Source organism: Panthera pardus, unplaced genomic scaffold (genome assembly GCF_024362965.1).
Source record: "Panthera pardus isolate Hobbes unplaced genomic scaffold, ASM2436296v1 HiC_scaffold_20, whole genome shotgun sequence".
In the NCBI taxonomy this organism is placed as follows: Eukaryota; Metazoa; Chordata; class Mammalia; order Carnivora; family Felidae; genus Panthera; species Panthera pardus.
This window is the reverse complement of record NW_026526766.1, coordinates 43527489-43547996: the sequence shown is the minus strand read 5'-3', so window position 1 is coordinate 43547996 and position 20508 is coordinate 43527489. Positions and strand designations below refer to the sequence as shown.

The window sequence follows — 20508 nt, the reverse complement described above, 5'->3', positions numbered from 1 at the left end:
AATAGTCTTACTTTTTTCAACGATTTAAAAATGTAAAACCTAGGGTGCTTGGATGGCTCAGTCAATTGAGCATCTGACTGGCTCAGGTCATGATCTTACCGTCTGTGAGTTTGGGCCCCGCATCAGGCTCGCTCTGTCAGCATGGAGCCCGCTTCAGACCCTCTGTCCCCTTTCTCTCTGCCCCTCCCCCTCTTATGCATGCTCTCTCTCAAAAATAAATAAAACATTTTAAAAAAAAAGTAAAAACCATTCTTAGTAGACTAGCCATGTAAAAACAGATGGCCAGCTGAATTTGGCTTGCAGGCAATAGTTTGCTGCCCTCCGTTCTGGAGCCTAACGTGGAAGAAAGTAAACCCCCAAAACTTGGAATATTAAGTGGCCTGCAGTTGAAGGTGCTCTGACTCGTTCACTAAAATGAATGGGGAGGGTTAGCGAGCATGGAAAAAAAAACAACATAGGACTGTCCATACCTGAAACTCCTATTTCCCACAACCAGGAAGCCATGATGTCTGATTCCAAACAACTCAGCTTGCCTCATGATCAGAATCACCTGGCTTCCCGAGGGAACTAGAGTCCCAGACTGGAGGTGGCTTCTGGGCAGGATCTGTGGTGGTTCTCAGGATCAGGATCAGGGAAGGACGACAGAGGCCAAAAGAACCTCTGCAGCTGTGCTTCTTAAAGTGTGGTCCCTGGTGCAGCAGCATCAGCAACACTCGGGAACTTGTCAGACATACACATTCTCCACTCACCCCAGACCTACTGGATCAAACTTCCAGGGTGGGGTGGGGGCTGGCAATCTGGCTTTTATGAAGCCGGGTGTTTCCGATGGCTAAACCTGAGCTCTAAAATGAGGACCACTGCCCAGGCATCATTACTAGCACCTGGAAAAGCGAGTAAGCACCCACCTGAGCGAGAAAGGCCTAGGCACCCTGAAACTGCTTTGTTCTCAAGAGTTCAAGGTGGATGGGAGGGTGGAGCCAAAGGTATGGATTTCTATGAGAAGACCCGGAAATGGTATTTAGGGCCAGCCGAAAGGAGGTCAAAGGATGCCTTTTTAAAGGGGCATCACAGATCCTAGAGATAGAAAATGCCACCGCATGTGATGACTGGCCTTTTCGGCCCTTTTGCACACGTGCTCATGGCTTTTGCTGACTGGCGCACCTGCGAGTTTTCCAAAGCCGTCACAACCTTCGCCTTTCGGTTTCTTTACGGTTCAATAGGGAACATTTGTCCTGGGCCGCCGGGTGAGGTTCTGGGCGCGTCCTGACCTCACAAGCGGCCCTTGTGACATCACTGCCACCCTGTGGTTCAGCTCCTGTCCCTGGGGACGTCACAGAGGCCCCGTGGCTTCCTGGGCGCGGGCAGCTGCTCCAGGTGCATGGGTCGGGCCTGCAGAGGCCGGGGCTGCGCGCGCAGGGGGAGGTCACCTGGGCTGGTGCGCAGGGCACGCTCACTTCTGCTCTTGTGTGAGGCCAGCTCCGGGAAGGGAACAGACGGCCCGACTTTGCAAAAGGCCACTTAAGTTTGCTTTGGAGTAAATATTCAGAACTTTTGCCAAGGCCCTCGAGACTGGGCGTGTCCCCAGAGAGGAGGTTGGGGCCCACGAGGCGGCGGCGTCAGGGGATGCTCTGAGCGGACATCTAGGTGTCGGGATGGCCCCGGTGAAGAGGAAGTGCCTCTGCGACCTGTGCACCTGCGGGTAAGGGGGCCGCGCCCTGGCCAAGGATCCAGGAGCGGGATTTTCAGACTCTGCGAGCTAGGCTGAGAGTAAGCCTGTGCCGAGTGGTGAAGCGGCACCACGGCGGAGTTGTCCGCTTGTCACCATTTTTTAGGCTGCAGTTAGGCTAGCATTCAGGGCGGCCGCGTTGACTCAGTCTGGGCGAACGTGGCTGTCCTGGGGCCTTTATTTTTTTTTTTTATTATTATTTTTTTTAATGTTTATTTTTGAGACAGAGAGAGACAGAGCATGAATGGGGGAGGGTCAGAGAGAGAGGGAGACATAGAATCGAAGCAGGCTCCAGGCTCTGAGTTGTCAGCACAGAGCCCGACGCGGGGCTCGAACCCACAGACCGTGAGATCATGACCTGAGCTGAAGTCGGACGCTCAACCGACTGAGCCACCCAGGCGCCCCTGTCCTGGGGCCTTTAAATGTGTTCCTTCACCCAGAGCTGCACAGAGGTCGAAACCCCGGCAGCGCCCCCCCCCCCCCCCCCCCCCCCCCCCCCCCAGTGTGTGCTCCCTTCCCTGCAGCCTAGAAAGTGTCAAAGATGGAAAGCCCCTCGCCAGGTTGGGATGAATCTTGCTGCTTTTGTTGGACTTTTGGAAGGGGGTAGGTTGGGGAAGAGGAGTCCTTTACTGTGTCAGAGTTCCTCGGAGTGAGATGTTGTTGCTATTTCATCAGAGAAGTGGTAGGTATTTGCAACACCTGTTTCCCCCTGGTGCAGATTTGAACAAGAATAAGGAAAGGAAATCACTTTGCGCCCTTGTGCTGGCCAATTGCCTTTAAAAGTTTTTGTTTTTTTAATTTTGAGAGAGAGAGAGAACATGCAGGAAGGGCAGAAAGAGGGAGAGATTGAGAGAGAGAGAGAGAGAGAGAGAGAGAGAGAGAGAGAGAACCCCAAGCAGGCTCCACACTGTCAATGCAGAGCCTGAGGCGGGCTCGAACTCAGGAACCATGAGATCATGGCCTGAGCTGAAATCTAGAGTGCGACGCTTAACCGTAACCGACTGAGCCATCCAGGTGCCCCAAGGCCAGTTGCCTTTAAAGACCAATCCTGGGTGAAGCTCCACAAAGGCAGGTAGTCCCAGGGAGAAACTGTGGGCTTTCCTTAAAGTTCTATGACTGACTCCTTTCTTGTATCTCACGGAATCTGACATGCTCCTTCCAGTTGCTTCCCAGGACATCTGGGGAACTGTTGGGCTTGGGGACTGTGGAGAGGCATCAGAAAGAGGGGTGGGCCTGTTCTGGGCTGTGGCTAATTGTGGGATCTTGGGCAGGGAACTGAATGTCTCTAGGATTCTCTAAGGATTAAATGAGATAATGTGAGTCTCCTGCTATTAGATTGTGCTTGATATAGCTTGACGTCTTGAAGTTACAAAAAGTGCTTGCCCACCACAATGTGCACAAGAGTGTAAAAGATGGCACTGGTAGTGGGGAATACTAAAGAGAACTCTAAAAACTGGATTAGAAGCCTTATACATGTTTGGAATCAATGGATGGTCCTCAGTTTGGGCTGATCATGAGAGTCACCTGGGGAGCCCAGGTCGGTTGCCCAGACTGTTCAACCCTCCTCTCTGAGGGTGGGCCTCGCTGGCCGTCTTCAGGTGATTCTGACCATTTGCTAGGATTGGGAACCACTGATCTAGATCATATACGAGTATGGGTCTTGCTTTTAAGCATTGATAGGTGGTGCCAAATTATGTTTTAGTTTAGGGCTACCTTTCCACATGACAGAGGCAAAACCTCTATGGCTCACCATCCCCTGGGGGGGCCCTTCACTTCACCCTCCGGCCTCCTCCTGAGATAATGAGATCAGGTTGTCATTAGGGTTTAATCTGCACTGTTGTGGGCATGGGGATCGAAGGCCTATTTTCCATCTTTGCTCAGCACCTAAGTAGTTAGGAAGGTAGGCATGCTTATCCAAGAGGTGCAAAGTACATGCAGTGAGAAGTCCCCCTCCCATCCCTGTTGTAGGCGAACTGCTTCTCTGGGTTTTCCTAATGATTCTGTGTCTCCTCCATCCCTGCAAGGGGGCTATTCACCATCACAGGCATCCTTGGTTCTCTCTGCTTCCTCCTCCTCCTGTATCTACCCCTCCACTCCATGGTCGCAGTCTGTGGTCTCTGGTTTGACCCACATCCGTCGCCCCGCTTCTCTTCTGTCTTCTTTCACTTCTCAAAGTAGGTGTTGACCCACCTGGCTATCTCATTAACTTCAACAGCCTTCGAGCGTTCACTGTTTCCCCCCTGTCCCCGTATCTGCCCCATTAATGGTGCCAGCAACGTTCCACGTGCCCTGGGTTTAAAAGTTGGAATCTTCTCTTCTCCCTCATCTCCAAGATAGAATTATTTCCAAAGTCTGGTTTCCTCCTCTTCGGTCTTTCTTTAATTGGTCCCCTCCTTTTTATTCCCATAGTTCCTTCCTAGGGTCTCTCATTTTTATGTTTGGAAACTGGTCCTAACACATTTTTCTAACGTTCCCTCCAAAGATTGGCTTACACAAAGCCACTCCTTGAGGTGGATAGAGCTTTCTGGCATTTCCTGTGCATACCTCATGACCTCCCATCTCTGTTCCTTGCTCTTGCCTCCATGTTCTTTCAATGCCTGTGTCCCCTCCTCCTGCTGTGCGACCTGTTAAGGCCCTGTTTTGGTTGTAAGTCTCCACTAACCCAGTCCTGTAGCTCCCCATCAAAGAGTGACCCTTCTCCCTGTGTTCTCGGTTCTAGTTATGAGTCTGCCTGCTTTATCCGTGCCCACTTGATCGTATACTCCTGGAAAGCAGAGACCGCGTTTTCTATTTTTGTGTGCTCTGTAATATTACTATTCTCTATTTGTTAGTCAAACAGCTTTTTGAATAAAAATATATATTTTTTTGTTTGTTAAGGTGATCTACTGGAATGGATTAGGAAGGCAAGATCTACAGCTGTACTGTCCAGTGGGGTAGCCACCAGTCACGTGGACCATTTCATCAAAATTAATTAAAAGCAAATAAAATGAAAACTTCAGTTCCTCACTGCAATAGCTACATGGGCGTCGTGGCCACTCTATCGGACAGTGCCGATGGGGGATCATTTTCATCATCACAGAAATTTCACTAGACAACCTTGATCTAGAGTCTCATTATCTGGGAGTCCTCATCCTCCTCACCTCAAGTTAAATCTCCAAGGTGTGTTGGGATGAAATGAAAAGAATTTTATAGGTGTTTTCTAAGCCCTGGATGTCAATAACTTTTGACGCTTCCCAGCCTGAGGTTATGGGAAAGTGATGAGAAATCTGGAGGAAAAGTATGTGTGACGAAGAAGTCTGTCAGAGGAGAGGGCCCTTTGGTGGAAGAGGGGAGATTGGGGTTTGAGTCACTTGACCTCTCTCGGCTTGGTTTCTTTTAATTTTTTAGACCAGAGTTGTGGAGGTTCTTTGTACTGCTAAGGAAGCCCATACCTCTCCCTCTTCTCTCCCACTTCATCTTCCTCCTAAGGCTAGGTTTATGCAAAGAGTTGTCCTTTCAACTGTATTTCTGAAGACTTGCTTCTTGTTAGTGGAGAAGCTTGGGATGCACAGGTTCCTGGAGAGGAAGTCTTCCTTCCTGCAGCAGCAGCTGTCAAAGGCTCTGGGCATGGGCTCTGCTCTTGGAACAAGTTCTTACTCTTGGCCACAAGATGGCAGCCTTCTCCCAACCATCTCTCCTTAAGTCAGAGACCAGCCTAAGTGGGAAACAAAACCTTGGAGTTCTGGGTTTTCCTTAGTTTAATTTTCTAAATTACCATATTGTTTTACCATTTAAATTTACCACATTGTTTTCTAAAATGAGCAATTATATTTTAGAGCCCAGCAGAGCTCCGTAAGTGGTATACGTTGAGCAGTAGGTCAGATTAGAAAGGGATGGTGTTTCAAATATCTAAATCTAAAGATTCTAACATTCAAAACAAAAACACAAAACAGAAAACCAAAATAAAACCCTTTAGATGAACTTTGCTGGTTTGAACAAACCACACGTATTTTACTGCATCAAGCTCAAGGCTCTACAACAGTCCACTTGACCATCAAAGTCTGGCAAGTGGAATTATTACAATGAAATGTTATATTCTCTTTTCAATGTAATCAGTCCCAAATAAGCCAAACTATTCATGGGTTGAAGAAACACAAGAAAGTGAACAGTTGAACATTTTTTTTCACCGTCTTATCACTTAATTATCTGGACAACAGAGCTATATTGGGGGATTTGAGTATAGTGACCCTACTTTTGTGTCTGAGAGAATAGGATTTCCAATTACATTTGAGTATCATCAGCATTTCATATTATGGAAAAAAATGCTACTCTTTAGTTTTCAGTATTATACCACCTTACACATATGTAGTGTTTAAAAATTGTAAAAGTAGTTTCTCATACATTATTATCTTCCTGGGGATCCCTCTACATGGGAAGCATTGCTTAGTTTGGAAGTTTGATTCCCTGATCTTAGCCTCTGTTCTCCCTGTGGATGTTTTTGGTTTACTGAGCTATTTATGTCCCAAATTATTAAATTTGAAACTGGGGTTGGGAGAGGGCTGTAGATGAAGTAAAATGTCAGATTTTTAAGGCCAAAAGGGATCCTAATGGTCACTAGCCCTTTAATTTTACAGATAGTGGAATTGAAGCATTGAGATTCATTTTAATACATAAGAACACATTTTGTTAAGCTTTAGGCACAATTTAGGTCAATCGATGAAATTTTATTCATCTACTGTGTGTCAGAGAGTGTACTGACTATTACAGTTCACAGTCTGTGGTCTGTTTTCAAGTCCCACTGGGCTATTTTTGACTACAGATTGTAATATGAAGGCTCCTGTCCAGTTAAGAAATAATATTTGATGTTAAAAAAGGTGTAATTCTTAAAGCCTTTTAGTAAAGTAATAAAAATAGCAAATCTCTCTTCTGAGATTAAAGTGTAATAACACTACTTTTTCTGAAATTCATGTTAAAAAACAGTTAATCGAGGGGTTGATATAGCTTGCTTTTTATATCTGATTATTTTATGGCTTGCAGTGTGCTATTTTAAAGACTTTGTGCAGCCTTGCAGAAAATTCCAAGACGGGGTAATGTATCATGAAATATTTATGTAGCATTGGTAGTATGTGCAGCATTTCATAAAAAAGGTAGTCCCATAGAGGACTTGCGAGTTGTTGAAAAGGATGTGGATTTGGCCCTTTCACAGAGCTTGGGGAGGAAGGTGATCTCAGGGCCAGTCATGTATCTGCAACTTAAATCAGTTATGTTAACCAGGGAGGAACTTGTTATTTTAATTTTGGAAAATATTTTCTTCACATTGATGGAAATTTCCTTAACCCTAGATTTTATTTTCTTAGAGTCTCTGTTACAAATTAAGAGGAAGGAAAAAAAATCAAGGAATTGGTTTGATATTACATGTTTCAAGAAGAATTCTTGTTTTTAATTTAAATAAAATTGACTTCATAAATTCTGATTAAGAAAAAAGGACAAAGAACAGCTTTTAATAGAAGCTTGCTGGTGGCTTTTTATCTTTAGCAAATCCAGAGAGAGGAGCCAAGAAAAAAAACCCACCCTTTTCCTTTAACATTGAATTATTTTTATTGTAGAATTGTGCACTTTGTGTTCTGTTATGTGCTCTTTAAAAATGATGGCATTTTTTGTGATATCAGAATTAACGTTTAGTGTCCATAAACACATTTCATCTTATAAAAGATCAGTTCAGTAAGTATGAATGATTAGTCAAATTTCAGATAGGAAATCACAACTTCATAGTATTCAGATTACAGCAGTTAAAATGATCTCAGTTTTACAGAGTACAAATTGGTCAGTTTAGAGTTTTGAGTGCCCCTGCTCTAATTCCGTCTGCTGTGGGTACTTTTAACCCCCCTTTCCCTTTATTGATATTAAAATATTTTGGACTGACCTTCTGATTTACAGTTCATTTGGGAAGGTGACTGGTCTCCTGTGGGGGGGGGGGGAATGGCTAAGCTTCCAATGAACAAGACCGATAAAATAAGCGATGTAGGACTTCAGAGATGGGAGAGCTCCCTTTGGGAAGGGATAGCAGAGAAGGCTGTAGGAAGGGGAGTCATTTGCTTGTGGCATGGGGAAAGAGAGTTGCCAGACTTAGGCTACCCAGTTTCAAATCGTGGCTATGCCACTTTGAGCTTGTGCAGGTGGTTTAGTCTTTCTGTAGGTGTGAGGATTGGGGGGGGGGCGGGGCGGGGGGAGGGGAGCACATGCCTGGTACTTAGTGGTGAGCTGTGAAGGAAAACCTTGGGGGCAGGACTGTCTATACCAGCTGCAGAGGCATGGTGGCATAGAGAGGTGGACACATCACATCCAACTGAGCACTTGAAGCCTTGAGAGGGAGGTCAGGTCAGAAGCTCCATGGAGGTAATTGCGTGGGGCTCTTAAATGTCTAAGAGTGGACCTTGGGCAGCAAAGACAGCCACTGATGTGTCTGAGCAGGTGAGCAGTGCAGATAAAACCATCTTCTCTGGGGCTCCTGAGTGGCTCAATCGTTGTCTGACTCTTGATTTCTGCTCAGGTCATGATCTCACGGTTGTGAGATTGAGCTGCATGTCAGGCTCCATGCTGAGTGTGGAGCCTGTGTGAGATTCTCTCTACCCCTCCCCTACTTGTTCCTTCTCTCCCTGTCTCTGACAAAATGAACAAAAACAGTTTCTCCAAAGTACTCAACAGAGCGGCATCTCCCCCCACCATTAAAACAAATACCCAATATCTGAATTAGGTCAACTTTAAGTCTGTTGTTTGGTTAAAACTCCTGAATGGATGGGTAATTTGCTAATATTTCCTTGAAGGTACCTTCATGCCATTCTTGTCATTTTCCTTTCTTTATTCAACAGTGTGCTGATGGTTTACTATGAGCGGCAGTGCAATGTGGGAGTTAGGAGCACAGGGCCTGGGCCATAACGTGTGGGTTCAAATCCCAGCCTTTGCACTTACCAGCTGTGTCATGTGGAACCATTTTAGAGCAGAACCTTTGCACCCTCGTCTGTAAAATGGGGATCATAGAGCCTATCTTGTGGTGTTGTTGCGAGGATTGAGTCTCAGTATTAAATAGGCAAATAGAACAATGCCTGGCATAAGTAGTAAGGCATAAATAAGTGTTATTAGGTAAATGTAAAGCTGTCAGTCTGTGTTCTAGGTCGTGAGGCCCTGGGAGGAGGGAATCAGCTCTTTTGCTCCCATGGAGAACTTGCACTCTAGGGAAGGGTGTTAATTCTGTTTATTGGCTGGCGAGTAATGAAAAATACTCTGCAGAGAATTCATACAGCCTGATGTGCTTAACTGCTTGGGGAATTTGATTAAGCTTGGAGGATAGAGTGGGTTCATAAAGATATAATCTGCTCCTCACCCAAGTGGGAAGGCCCTCTGCCCTCTCAGGGATGCTTACGTTTGAGTCAAGCAATGATTATGCTTCTTAAGTTGACATTAACCTTCAGGTAAAGTTTCTAATTCAGTTTAGACATTTCCAAGTCTTAAAAACAGTGACTTAGGGATTAAAGGGATCCTCACTGCCTAGCATATGCTACCATTCCCTTCTATTCTCTTCCTTATTGCCTCCTTCCAAATAACTTTGAAGCATCTGTGATGGTCTTCAAGGAAAGTGTTTCTAAATGGCTGTCAATGTAACCACTTACCTGAATACATCCGTATATCTTGGGTATCCAGAATATCCCAAAGCGTCTCATTCTAAAGTTAACAAATAATTCAAGGAAGAAGTTATGGGGTGCCTGGATGGCTCAGTTGGTTAAGCTTTGACTCTTCATTTCAGCTCTGGTCATGATCTTGCGGTTCATGAGTTTGAGCCCCATGTCAGGCTCTGGGCTGACAGTGGGGAGCCTGCTTGGGATTCTCTGTCTCCCTCTCTCTGTCTTCCCCCCACCCCCTCCCTTCCCTCACACATGCATTATCTCTCTTAAAATAAATATTAAAAAAAGAGCTTACATTTCTGCCTATGCTGGTCAGTTACTTAATTTTAGAAACGTTATCCTATACATGATTATTTAAAAAAATCAAAACTTTCCCCCTTAACTATCCATTTTTTTCTTTTAAGTAGGATGTAACTTTGTTCTTCAAATAAAGAAAATCTATATATATCTGAATAAGAGCTCAAAATTAAAAGCAGAAGATTAATTGAACACATTGTTCTTCTGTCCTGCCTCAGATGAGTAATGTCTGGGAAAGAACATGGGACAATGAGTTCGAATGTTTGAATTCTAGTCCTGGTTTTGATTATTAGGTTTGTGAATTCATTCAGGTCCTTTAACATCTTTGGATCTTTTCTCTCTCTCTCTTTTTTTCCTTTCCTTTCCTTTTCTTTCTTTCTTTCTTTTTTCTTTTTTTTTTTTTTTGAGAGAGAGAGAGAGAGAGACAGAGCACAAGCAGGGGAGGGGCAGAGAGAGAGGGAGACACAGAATCCGAAGCAGGCTCCAGGCTATGAGTTGTCAGTACAGAGCCTGATGCAGGGCTTGAACTCACAGACTGTGAGATCATGACCTGAGCCGAAGTTGGACACTTAACTGACTAAGCCTCCCTGGTACCCCAACATCTCTGGATTTTTAAAATTTATTTTATTTTAGAGAGAGTGTGAGCAGGGGAGAGGGGCAGAGGGAGAGCAAGTGAGCATGCACAAGAGAATGTTAAGCCGGCTCCATGCTCAGTGTGAGCCCAATGCAGGGTTTGAACCCATGACCCTGGGATCATGACCTGAGTAGATCAAGAGTAGAATGCTCAACTGACTGAGCCACCCAGGCTCCTCTAACATCTTTGGACTTTTAAAAATTAGTGATCATCACTTGCCTTTTTTTTTTTTTTTTTTTTTTGAGAATAGCCAATTGACAAGTATAAGGTGTTATCTGTGGTTTTAGTTTGAATTTCCCTGATGATTAGTGATATTGAGCTTTTTTTTTCATGTACCTGTTGTCTATTGGAGTTCTTAGCTCATTTTTAAACTAGGATATTTTTAAATTTTATTTTTTATTTTTTAAAATCTACATCCAAGTTAGTTAGCATTTAGTGCAACAATGATTTCAGGAGTAGATTCCTTAGTGCCCCTTACCCATTTAGCCCATCCCCCCTCCCACAACCCCTCCAGTAACCCTCAGTTTGTTCCCCATATTTATGAGTCTCTTCTGTTTTGTCCCCCTCCCTGTTTTTATATTATTTTTGTTTCCTTTCCCTTATGTTCATCTGTTTTGTCTCTTAAAGTCCTCATATGAGTGAAGTCATATGATTTTTGTCTTTCTCTGACTAATTTCACTTAGCATAATACCCTCCAGTTCCATCCATGTAGTTGCAAATGGCAAGATTTCATTCTTTTTGATTGCTGAATAATACTCCATTGTATACATATGCATTCATCCATTGATAGACATTTGGGCTCTTTCCATACTTTGGCTATTGTTGATAGTGCTGCTATAAACATGGGGGTGCATGTGTCCCTTCAAAACAGCACACCTGTATCCCGTGGATAAATGCCTAGTAGTGCAATTGCTGGGTCATAGGGTAGTTCTATTTTTAGTTTTTTGAGGAACCTCCATACTGTTTTCCAGAGTGGCTGCACCAGTTTGCGTTCCCACCAACAATGCAAAAGAGATCCTCTTTCTCCGTATCCTTGCCAACATCTGTTGTTGCCTGAGTTGTTTTAAAATTTTATTTTTTGCTATTGAGTTATGGGAATTCCTTCTATTTTAGAGATTAACTCCTTATCACATACATGGCTTGCAAATATTTTCTACCATGTGTAAGTTGCCTTGAGAGTTGGAGGGAATGCAAAATGATGCAACCACCATGGAGAAAAGTATGGTGATTCCTCAAAAAATTGAAAATAGAGCCACCACATTATCTAGCCATTCTGGCTCTGAGTATTTATCTAGAAGAATTGATATCATGATCCTAAAGAGATGTTAGTACTCCCTTGTTCAATGTAGCACTACTCCCAATGATCAAGATTTGGAAGAAAACTAAATGTCCAGTGATGGATGAATAGATAAAATGTGGTATACACATACAATGAAATATGCTTCAGTTTTTAATAAGAAGGAAATTCTGCAATATGCGACCTTATCGATAAACCTTAAGGGCATTATGCTAAGGAAAATAAGCCAGTCACAGAAAGACAAATATAAATGATTCTACTTGAGTTTTCTAAAAAATTTATAAAATCAGTGAGTAGAATGCTGGTTGCTAGGGGCTGAGGAGAGGGGTTAAATGGGGAGTTACTCATCAATAGGCATAAAGTTTCAGATGAGCAAGATGAGTGAGTTCTGGAGATCTGCTGTACAACATTGTACCTATCATCAATACTTATTGTACACTGAGTTTTAAGAGGGTATATCTTGTTTTAAGTGTTATTACCACAATACATAGGGAGTATAGTCAATGGTATTGTAATAGTGTTGTATGGAGACAGATGGTAGGTACACTTGTGATGAGCATAGCTAAATGTATAGACTTATGGAGTCACTCTGTTGTATATCTGACAGTAATATAACGTTGTGTGCCAATTATACTTCAATTAAAAAAAATCCCGCAGGCTCTAAATTTTGAAACTGCATTCTGCTATTTTTAAGACTTATATTACAAAGAGAACTAGGGAGAATGCTCGTCAGCCAGGTTCCAGGCACTATCATGCCAAGTTCTCAACACATTAATTTACACACAGGCTTTCTTATGTAGCCAGGTATACCTAAGACCCACCTATACCCATGCAACATTTCAGAATTTGCTTTGTGGTCCATGGGGGACAGAGGCCCAGCTGTGGCAAAAAAAAAAAAAAAAAAAAAAAAAAACTTGAAAGAGAAAAGTGATAACCCGAATATGCAAACGGGTCAAATATACATTTGCAAACGAGACAAGTCAAGGTATCTCAAAGAAGTAAGGGGAGGAGGACATTGAAGATGTGTAAAGTGGTCATGATGATGGGTCAGAGGAATAAAATATTAAGGATCAAAAAATTTTCTTACCACAATAAAATTAAAGTGGAAAAATTGATGCTCATCCGACAATGAGATAGTCCCCTATTCTCTCTATTGGTGTTTTCTGAGTGCAGTTAGTTTTTATCTTGGGGTTTTGAAGGGGTCTGAAGAGATCTTCTAGAGCCTCTGTTGGTGAGCCTAAAGAAGTGAGGGAAAAGTGGAGGTATGTCACAGAGCTGAGGAGGGACAGATGTTTTCTTGACTTTTCCAAAAATTATTGAATGGCTAGTTAGAATGAATGTCTTTCTCAGGCTTTGTGGATTCTTGGGGACGTGGCTGATCCAGTTTATTCTTGGCACTCTGAATTCCTCTGCATGGCAGCTGTATGTAGCTGCCCTGTTCTAACTTTATAGAACTTAATTCTCTGATAACCAAAAAGACTAATTAGTGTACTATTTCCAAATTTCAAGAGGAAGAGGAGCTCAGCCTATGATGTGGTTCCTCTGGCATTCAGAATCCTTTCCCTTGGTCCAGTCGGCTGAGCTCTGGGGCTGTGGGGTTGTACAGACTGGGTGGTTGGGGGAGAAGGGTATTCTCAATAATATGGGGTGGGTGGAAAAAAATGACTAGAAAAAAAACGATTGGCCCCTTGGGGATTCTTGCCAAGATAGTCTTATAGATAAAGTTGGTGAAAGATGGATTGGACGATAGTATAATTAGGTAGATTCACAGCTCATTGAACAAGCTTGTCCATAGAGCCATCAGTTGACTGGCTTTTTGCCTACTTGGAACAACATCAGTAGCACCATGCCACAGGACACCACCATTAACTTTGTCTTGTTCAACATTTTTGTCAACACTTGGATGAATACCTAGAAGTCATCCTTATCAAATATATTGAAAGCACAAAGTGGGAAGACTATAGCAAGTGTGATAGATGACAGAATCAAGATTCAAAATTATCTTGACAGGCTGGAATGCTGGGCCCTGAACCAAGCTGAAACTTAACAAGAGTAAACCTGAGGTTCTGCATTTGAGATGAAAAATCGATTATACGTATTCGTAATGGGAGAGGTTTGTCTTGGCCATAGTTCACTGAAAGGTCTTTGCGTCTTACTTAACCACAAGTTTAACGTGATTTGTGGGTGTGATGTGGCTGCTAAGAAACATTAACTTGGTTTCAGGCTGAATGGAAGTAGGGTGTGCACGTCAGAAGAAAGAATTTATTGATCTTGGTCATACCACAACTGAAGGATGCTTTTCCTTGTGGACACTTCATTTTTTAAAGGATCACAGCAAGTGACCAGGAGGGCCAGGTTACAGGGAATGTGTTCTAGCAGTGAGAAACCTTGAACTTGACAAGATCAGGGAATGGATAGACAGTCAACTAGTAATTGAAAGGCTGAAATCTGCAGAGCAGGAGCTGTACTTGTTCTGGGTCATTGAGAGGGGAGAACTAAGACCACTGAGTGGTCACTTCATGGAAACCGATGTGGGGTCAGTACAAATGACTTTTATAGCAGGACCATGGAAAGTTGAAGTGGACTGTCTTTGGTTCTTGAGCCAGGCGTGTGCCTGTTGGGATGCTGTGGAAAGAATTCCTGCCTTGGACAGGAGGTTTGACAAAATGATCTCCAGGGTCCCTTTCAACACCGAAAACCCAGATTTCTGGAAAGGGAGAAGAGCATTTATTTTAATATGATGATTGAACTTGAAAGACTATTGCAGAGCAAAGAACTATGGATGCATGTGATATGAAGAATAAGCTGAGATCCATATGTGCCTGAAAAACCCAGGAAGTTAAGAGGGTTCTTCAGGCATTTATATTTAATGCGTAAAGCACATGTGCAGACTTCAGCCTCCTGTCTCTACTGAACCTGTCTTTTCACTTGGTGCCCTTGTTTTTCTGCAGCCCTTTTAGTAGCCTTGAGTAATGTATAAAAATGCTTCATCTGTTGTCTCTACAACTTTCCCTGATAATATCTACATGTAGCTGTGCATGTTTAGGAGGCTTTTGTGGGCTAGCCTGGGATACTAGCCACCATGTGAAGCCATGCTTTTGTGGGAAATACATTTCAAGCTTCCGGCAACCAGTGTATGGACTTTTGAAACATGTTGCCCTGCAATACCGGGATGACCCATGATTCTCTTTCCTTATGACATTCTACTTCCCACTACCTTGGAGCCTTTCTAAACTGCCCTCTGAGCTAGAGAGCCCTCCTTGCTCCTTACTGCCAACCTGACAGTTCCTGAGATTCTGACACTTGATGAATCAAGCCTTCCTATTTGTCATCCATATAAATAAATTTTATTATTTATGAATTTGAAAAATCTTAAATAACCTCACATCATACAATACGATAAGGGAGAAAAACCATGGGTAAAAATATGTTTTCTGTCCCAGTAGTGCACTTGCATGCCTGCTCTGGGTCCCCATCATGTGTGGATTTAGGGTTGCTGTTTTGGTCTCCCTCGCTTTTCAAGTTTCCAGTCCCTGTATCAGAAGGTGCAGGAACCAGCTGTGGATATTTTAAAATGATGATGCTGGTGCTTAGGAAAGCTCCTAGAATGGTTCTATTATTCAGAATTCTTGCTTCAAGCAATTGAAATGGACCCTGGCTGGCTCAAGCAGGTTTAAACAAATGAAAAGCTGTAGGATGGCTCACAGAATTAGTAGGAGGGCTGGAGAAGCAAGGATGGGGGGATGGGAAGGTATAAGAGAAGCAGGAGGCTAGAGCCACAGCCCCAGTCACTCTCTGGAGACCATCTGGTGAGGATACTGCTGATGCCCTCTTGGTATTGAACACATTGCCCCTGCAGTGATGACCACTGGACACAGCCCTGGCCCTGCCAGTGTCCCTGCCCAGTGGAATGACTTCTTCGCTGTTGGGCCAGCTATTTATTCTTCTTGCATCACTTGTACATTGAAATCTCCAGATGGGAGCTTCAGATTTGCCAGGACTTGATCAGATGCTGAGGCCTCACTGTGGAATTGGGGGTTGGTGGGGGTGTCTTACCTTTTGGTTTCTCTAGCGGGAGATGGGCACTGCCTCTCACAAGATTGACTTCGTTGAGAATTTCTCAAATAAAGGAAGGGCTTGAGATGTTAAGCAGCTAAAAAAATGGCTAAACATTAGTATGTTTAGATTTCTCTATTCATTTATGAAAACAGAAGGCTGAACTTAGGTTAGAGCAGCTTCTCAACTGTGGCACAAGTTGGCGTTTTTGTTTTAGGGACCTGTCCTGTGCTTGATGATATTGAGTAGCATTTCTGGCCTCTATTCACTAGATGCACATGACACCCACCCAGTTGTCTGGAAATATTTTTTTTTTAATTTTTTTTTAACATTTATTTATTTTTGAGACAGAGCATGAACAGGGGAGGGGCAGAGAGAGAGGGAGACACAGAATCTGAAACAGGCTCCAGGCTCTGAGCTGTCAGCACAGAGCCCGACGTGGGGCTCGAACTCACAGACCGCGAGATCGTGACCTGAGCCGAAGTTGGCCGCTTAACCGACTGAGCCACCCAGGTGCCCCTGGAAATATTTTTTATTGTCCTATTGCCAAATGCCCCCTGGAGGGGGGAAAACTGCCCAAGGTCGAGAATCACTGGGCTGGAGGCTTTCTCAAACCATGGATTATAATTTGATAACCTTGCAATAATGGCTTTATCACAAGAATGGATCTTCTCCTCTTGTTCTTGGAGAGAGACACTTTCCCCATGACAGTGCCCTTCCCCTGAATGCAAAGGAAGGTCTGAAATTCCAATGTGTTTAAGCATCAACTTGAGAGCTATTTCAAAGATGCAAATTCCCGGGCCATGCCCCCATATAGTTTGACTCTGTGGGTCTGAGGTCCAGGAATTTGTAGGTTTTAACAATGAACTCTGGTGATTCTGATGTACGTGGGCTATGGACTAAACCATGAAGCTACTTCATTGATTATCAACCCAAGACACTAAAGGCATGTGTTTCGTCAGGGAGAAGAGCTGCAATTTTAGAGCTTTCAAATCTTTCCAGTCATTGGTGAAAAAGAAGCACCGTAAAGGTACAGTCTGTTTTATAGGAATTTTTTGGCAAGGGTTGTTTGGAACCAGCCTTGACATGTGACACTGGCACTCACCACCCTCTGTTGCCATCAGCGAGAAGTGTCCTCTGTTTTGAGCTCCGACTTGCCTCTCAATCCTCCTTTGGGAGGGACCTTCACTTCATCCCCCTGCCCACAAGTGTTAGTCAAACCTTGAAGGGAGGTTTTCGTGCTTTCCAGGTCTCCCTGGTCTATTTTGTGGTCTCCTTCACTGACACCCTAACTTACTCCACAGATGCAGAGAACATGGTCCCTCAGCATTGTGGACTCTGCTTCCCCTGCAGACCCTCCATGGTGGGAGATCCCACATTCTAATTGTGCATCGGGCACAGGAGGCATGAGGCAACATCTACAACAAAACTGTGGCCCCCCAGGGGCACCTGGGTGGCTCAGTCGGTTAAGCATCTGACTTCAGCTCAGGTTATGATTTTGCGGTTTGTGAGTTCGATCCCCACGTTGGGCTCTGTGCTGACAGCTCAGAGTCTGGAGACTGCTTTGGATTCTGTGTCTTCCTCTCTGTCTGCTCCTCCCCTGCTCATGATCTGTCTGTCTCTGTCTCCCTCTCTCTCAAAAAAAGCTATTAAAAACAACAACAACAAAAACTGTGGCCCTTCTGGTCTCGACAACTCTCTCTCAGGAAGCCTGAAATAGAATCAAGAAGGTTACATTCGTTGATGAAGGATTTTGTCATTTTCTACCATGTTTGGAGAGCTTGCTTGAGACAGTAGGCTCCATTTTCATTTCTGCTCTAGCGGGAACTAGTCATAGTGCTATTTCTTTCCTCTTCTTCTTTTTAACGTTTGTTTATTTTTGAGAGAAAGCAGGGGAGGGGCAGGGAGAGAGGGAGACAGAGGATCTGAAGTGTGCCCTGCACTGACAGCAGAGAGCCCGACATGGGGCTCGAACTCATGAACTGTGAGATCATGACCTGAGCCAAAGTGGGACACTTAACCCACTGAGCCACCCAGGTGCCATGTCACAGTGCTATTTCTGGCAGCAGTTATGCTAAATCGCAGATCACATGACTTTGATTCAAAGCCTGTGGGACTGTCCACTGATCAAAGAACAAGCTACATTTATTCAAGCCCCTACCCTCCCTTTCCAGGTACCTCCTATCATGCATCCTATAGTTTAGGCTCCCCAAACTGTGCTGACACCTTGTTTACTAACTACTTGGGATGCTAACTGTACTATCACCCTGTATTCCAGACTCACCAGACCATTCTGCAGACTAATATGCAATACCCTGTTCACACATGGCGTGCCTCCCAGATATTTTTCTAAAAGATGGAAACAGTTGCTAGCATTATATGTAATCCCCTGATTTAAAAAAAGTCCGGAATTTATTTCTCTAGAAAAACTAAACGATGTGACAGAACTGTGTCCGTGTTCTAGAAGGGTAAGGGTCTGTGCTTGCCCCAAGATGGGACATGTGCCAGCCACAGTGACCTTGGATAAAGGCACGGGGAGATCCCATGAAACTTTACCTTCCTATTTCCCACAAGAGGGCAATCTAATCTCTAAAAACGTCAAGGAGACTGAAATCGCACCAGCTGCTAGCTTGACTTTGCTGTTGAAGCTGTGAAGAACTTAACGTAGGAGCCTACCTGCGTTTCGCATCCAAACAGGCGTGGAGCTTGCTGTGAACTACTGTTAGGCACCCTTTCACAAACTCCTTTGGCCTGGATCCTCTCCAGCTTCTTAATTCCGTTTGTCTGAAAGCCAGCTTGCGCTCAACGTGTGCAAGGAGGGCCTCCACTGAGCTTCCTGAGCCACCTTTGAGCTTAGGTGGAGGCTGTGGAAATTTGGAGGCCCGAGGAGGCAGGGCTGTTGCCAGGGAAATGCCTGATTTGTGGAGACACCCTCACGGCCCAGCATTCCTTGGTGGTGCTTCTGGTTGGCACAGAATCTTGCTTTTTGTCAGCACCCCGAGAGGAGAGCAGTCACCGTTGGGCATGCCTTAACACCGACCGGGCCAGCAGATTGATGTGTTGGCCCCCAGGCCTATTTATTAGAATGTAGTGTATCTGCTGAGGGGGCCTAGAAACTCAGTGTCGCTGGCCGGTGTGTACTTTCCCCTTGGAAAAGTTAACAGTAGAAGCCAACATACAGTCACCAGTGTTCTTGTCTGAGTTCTGAGCAAGGGGAGTGGTAGGATTTGCACGTTTGGAGGTCCCGTTGTGATGTTCTGGCTCCTCCTCTTACGGTAAGGGGCTAGCTGGCTGGGGCACTTTATCCAGGCCTCTCTACAGGGACAGTGCTGTGGGTGCCTCGCTCTGTTTGCCTCTCACGCTCTGCACGCCCCCTCCCCCTTGGTCTGCCAGATTTACAGGTTAACAGACACCACCACCCGGTCTTAGATCACGTTCACGTGTGGCATTCTTTACTTTTGGTCCTGTTTACACCTCAACTGCTTTGGTTTTAATAATTCAGGTTGTTTACACCTCAACTGCTTTGGTTTTAATAATTCAGGTCAGAGTATTTTGGGACGGTCAGGGGCAAGGTGCCTTAGCACTTTTACGACGTCTCAAACATCTAAGAAAACGAGAGCTCTTAACCCCCATGTGACAACTAAGTATGGATAAGTGAAAACAAAGTTGCCAAATCCGACTCTCTCTATTGGTTTTCTTCTCTTTGCTTGCCTTTGGTTAAGACAACAAATCAACTAGAGGCACCTGGGTGGCTCAGGTGGTTCAGCCTTTGACCCGATCTTTGCTCAGGCCTTGATCTCAAGGATGTGAGTTTGAGCTCCATCCGTATTGGGTGTGGAGCCTACTAAAAAAAGACAAGACAGAGCGACTCATCTTTACCTCGGGTTTTCTCTCTCATTTCCTTTTTTACACGTCCTCAGCACTGGTAAGATTTGAAATGATTCACTAGGCATGTGGAAATGATTCAATAGGCATTTCTTTATGGAGAAAGAGCATAAATGGTATAATTGGTCTTGGGTTTTTGAAAAATTGGCTTGGGTTGTTACACTTGTGTTTTTGTGTTTTTTTTTTTTTTTTAATCCTTGGGCTGAATAACCTATCCCTCTGCCCTTACAGAAAGCTAATACTGAAATATATATATATAGTTGATCCTTGAACATGGGCCTGCTTACACAGATTTTTTATTTCAGTAAATACAGTACAGCATCATAAATGAATTTTCTCTCATTTTCTTAAAATTTTCTCTAGCTTTCTTTCTTGTAAGAATACAGTGTAGAGTACATCAAACATAGAAAATGTGTTAATTGACTATTATCCGTAAGGCTTCTTGGTCAACAGTAGGCTATTGAGTTTTGGGGGAGTCAAAAGTTACATGTGGATATTTGACTGTGTGGGGGTTGGTATCCCAATCCCTGCCTTGCTCAAGGCTCACTGTGTATTTAAGCACAAGGATCCTATTTTTGATAGGATTTAGGTTCCACTAGTTTGCCTACAGTAAGGGATATTGATTCAGCCTTGGGCCTTAAAATCTAAGTCTTAACTCTGGGCACACCAGGAATTTAAGTTTCATTAGGCACAGTTTTTGGAGACTTTTTAGTGTACTCAGTTTAGTTGAGTGGGAATCTCCATGTGTTCCAAGGCATGCCTTGGTCGGTTATATTTTGTTGTTAACATCACCCGTGGCCCTGGGGTTCCCAGCGCAAACAGAAGGAGGTGACACTGTGGTTGAACCCTTTCCTGCCTCTCGCAGAGGCAGAGACCCAGAGGCACTGTCTCTGCCAGAGAGGGTGGTGATGGGCTCAAATTCCTCATTAGGTAGTTTTATAGGGTTTGGAGAAAT

At 44.1% G+C, this 20508-nt stretch overlaps 1 protein-coding gene across 1 annotated transcript in view; it reads left to right on the top strand.

Annotated features, from left to right (window-relative positions):
* The first annotated feature begins 1352 nt into the window (after positions 1 to 1352).
* Positions 1353 to 20508, top strand: part of SAXO1 (stabilizer of axonemal microtubules 1) — a 94797-nt gene continuing 75641 nt past the window's right edge. Inside the window, exon 1 of the mRNA XM_019415407.2 lies at positions 1353 to 1699. Within this exon, the coding sequence (XP_019270952.2) occupies positions 1653 to 1699 (47 nt within the window). The 5' untranslated portion in view covers positions 1353 to 1652. The remainder of the gene's footprint in view (positions 1700 to 20508) is intronic.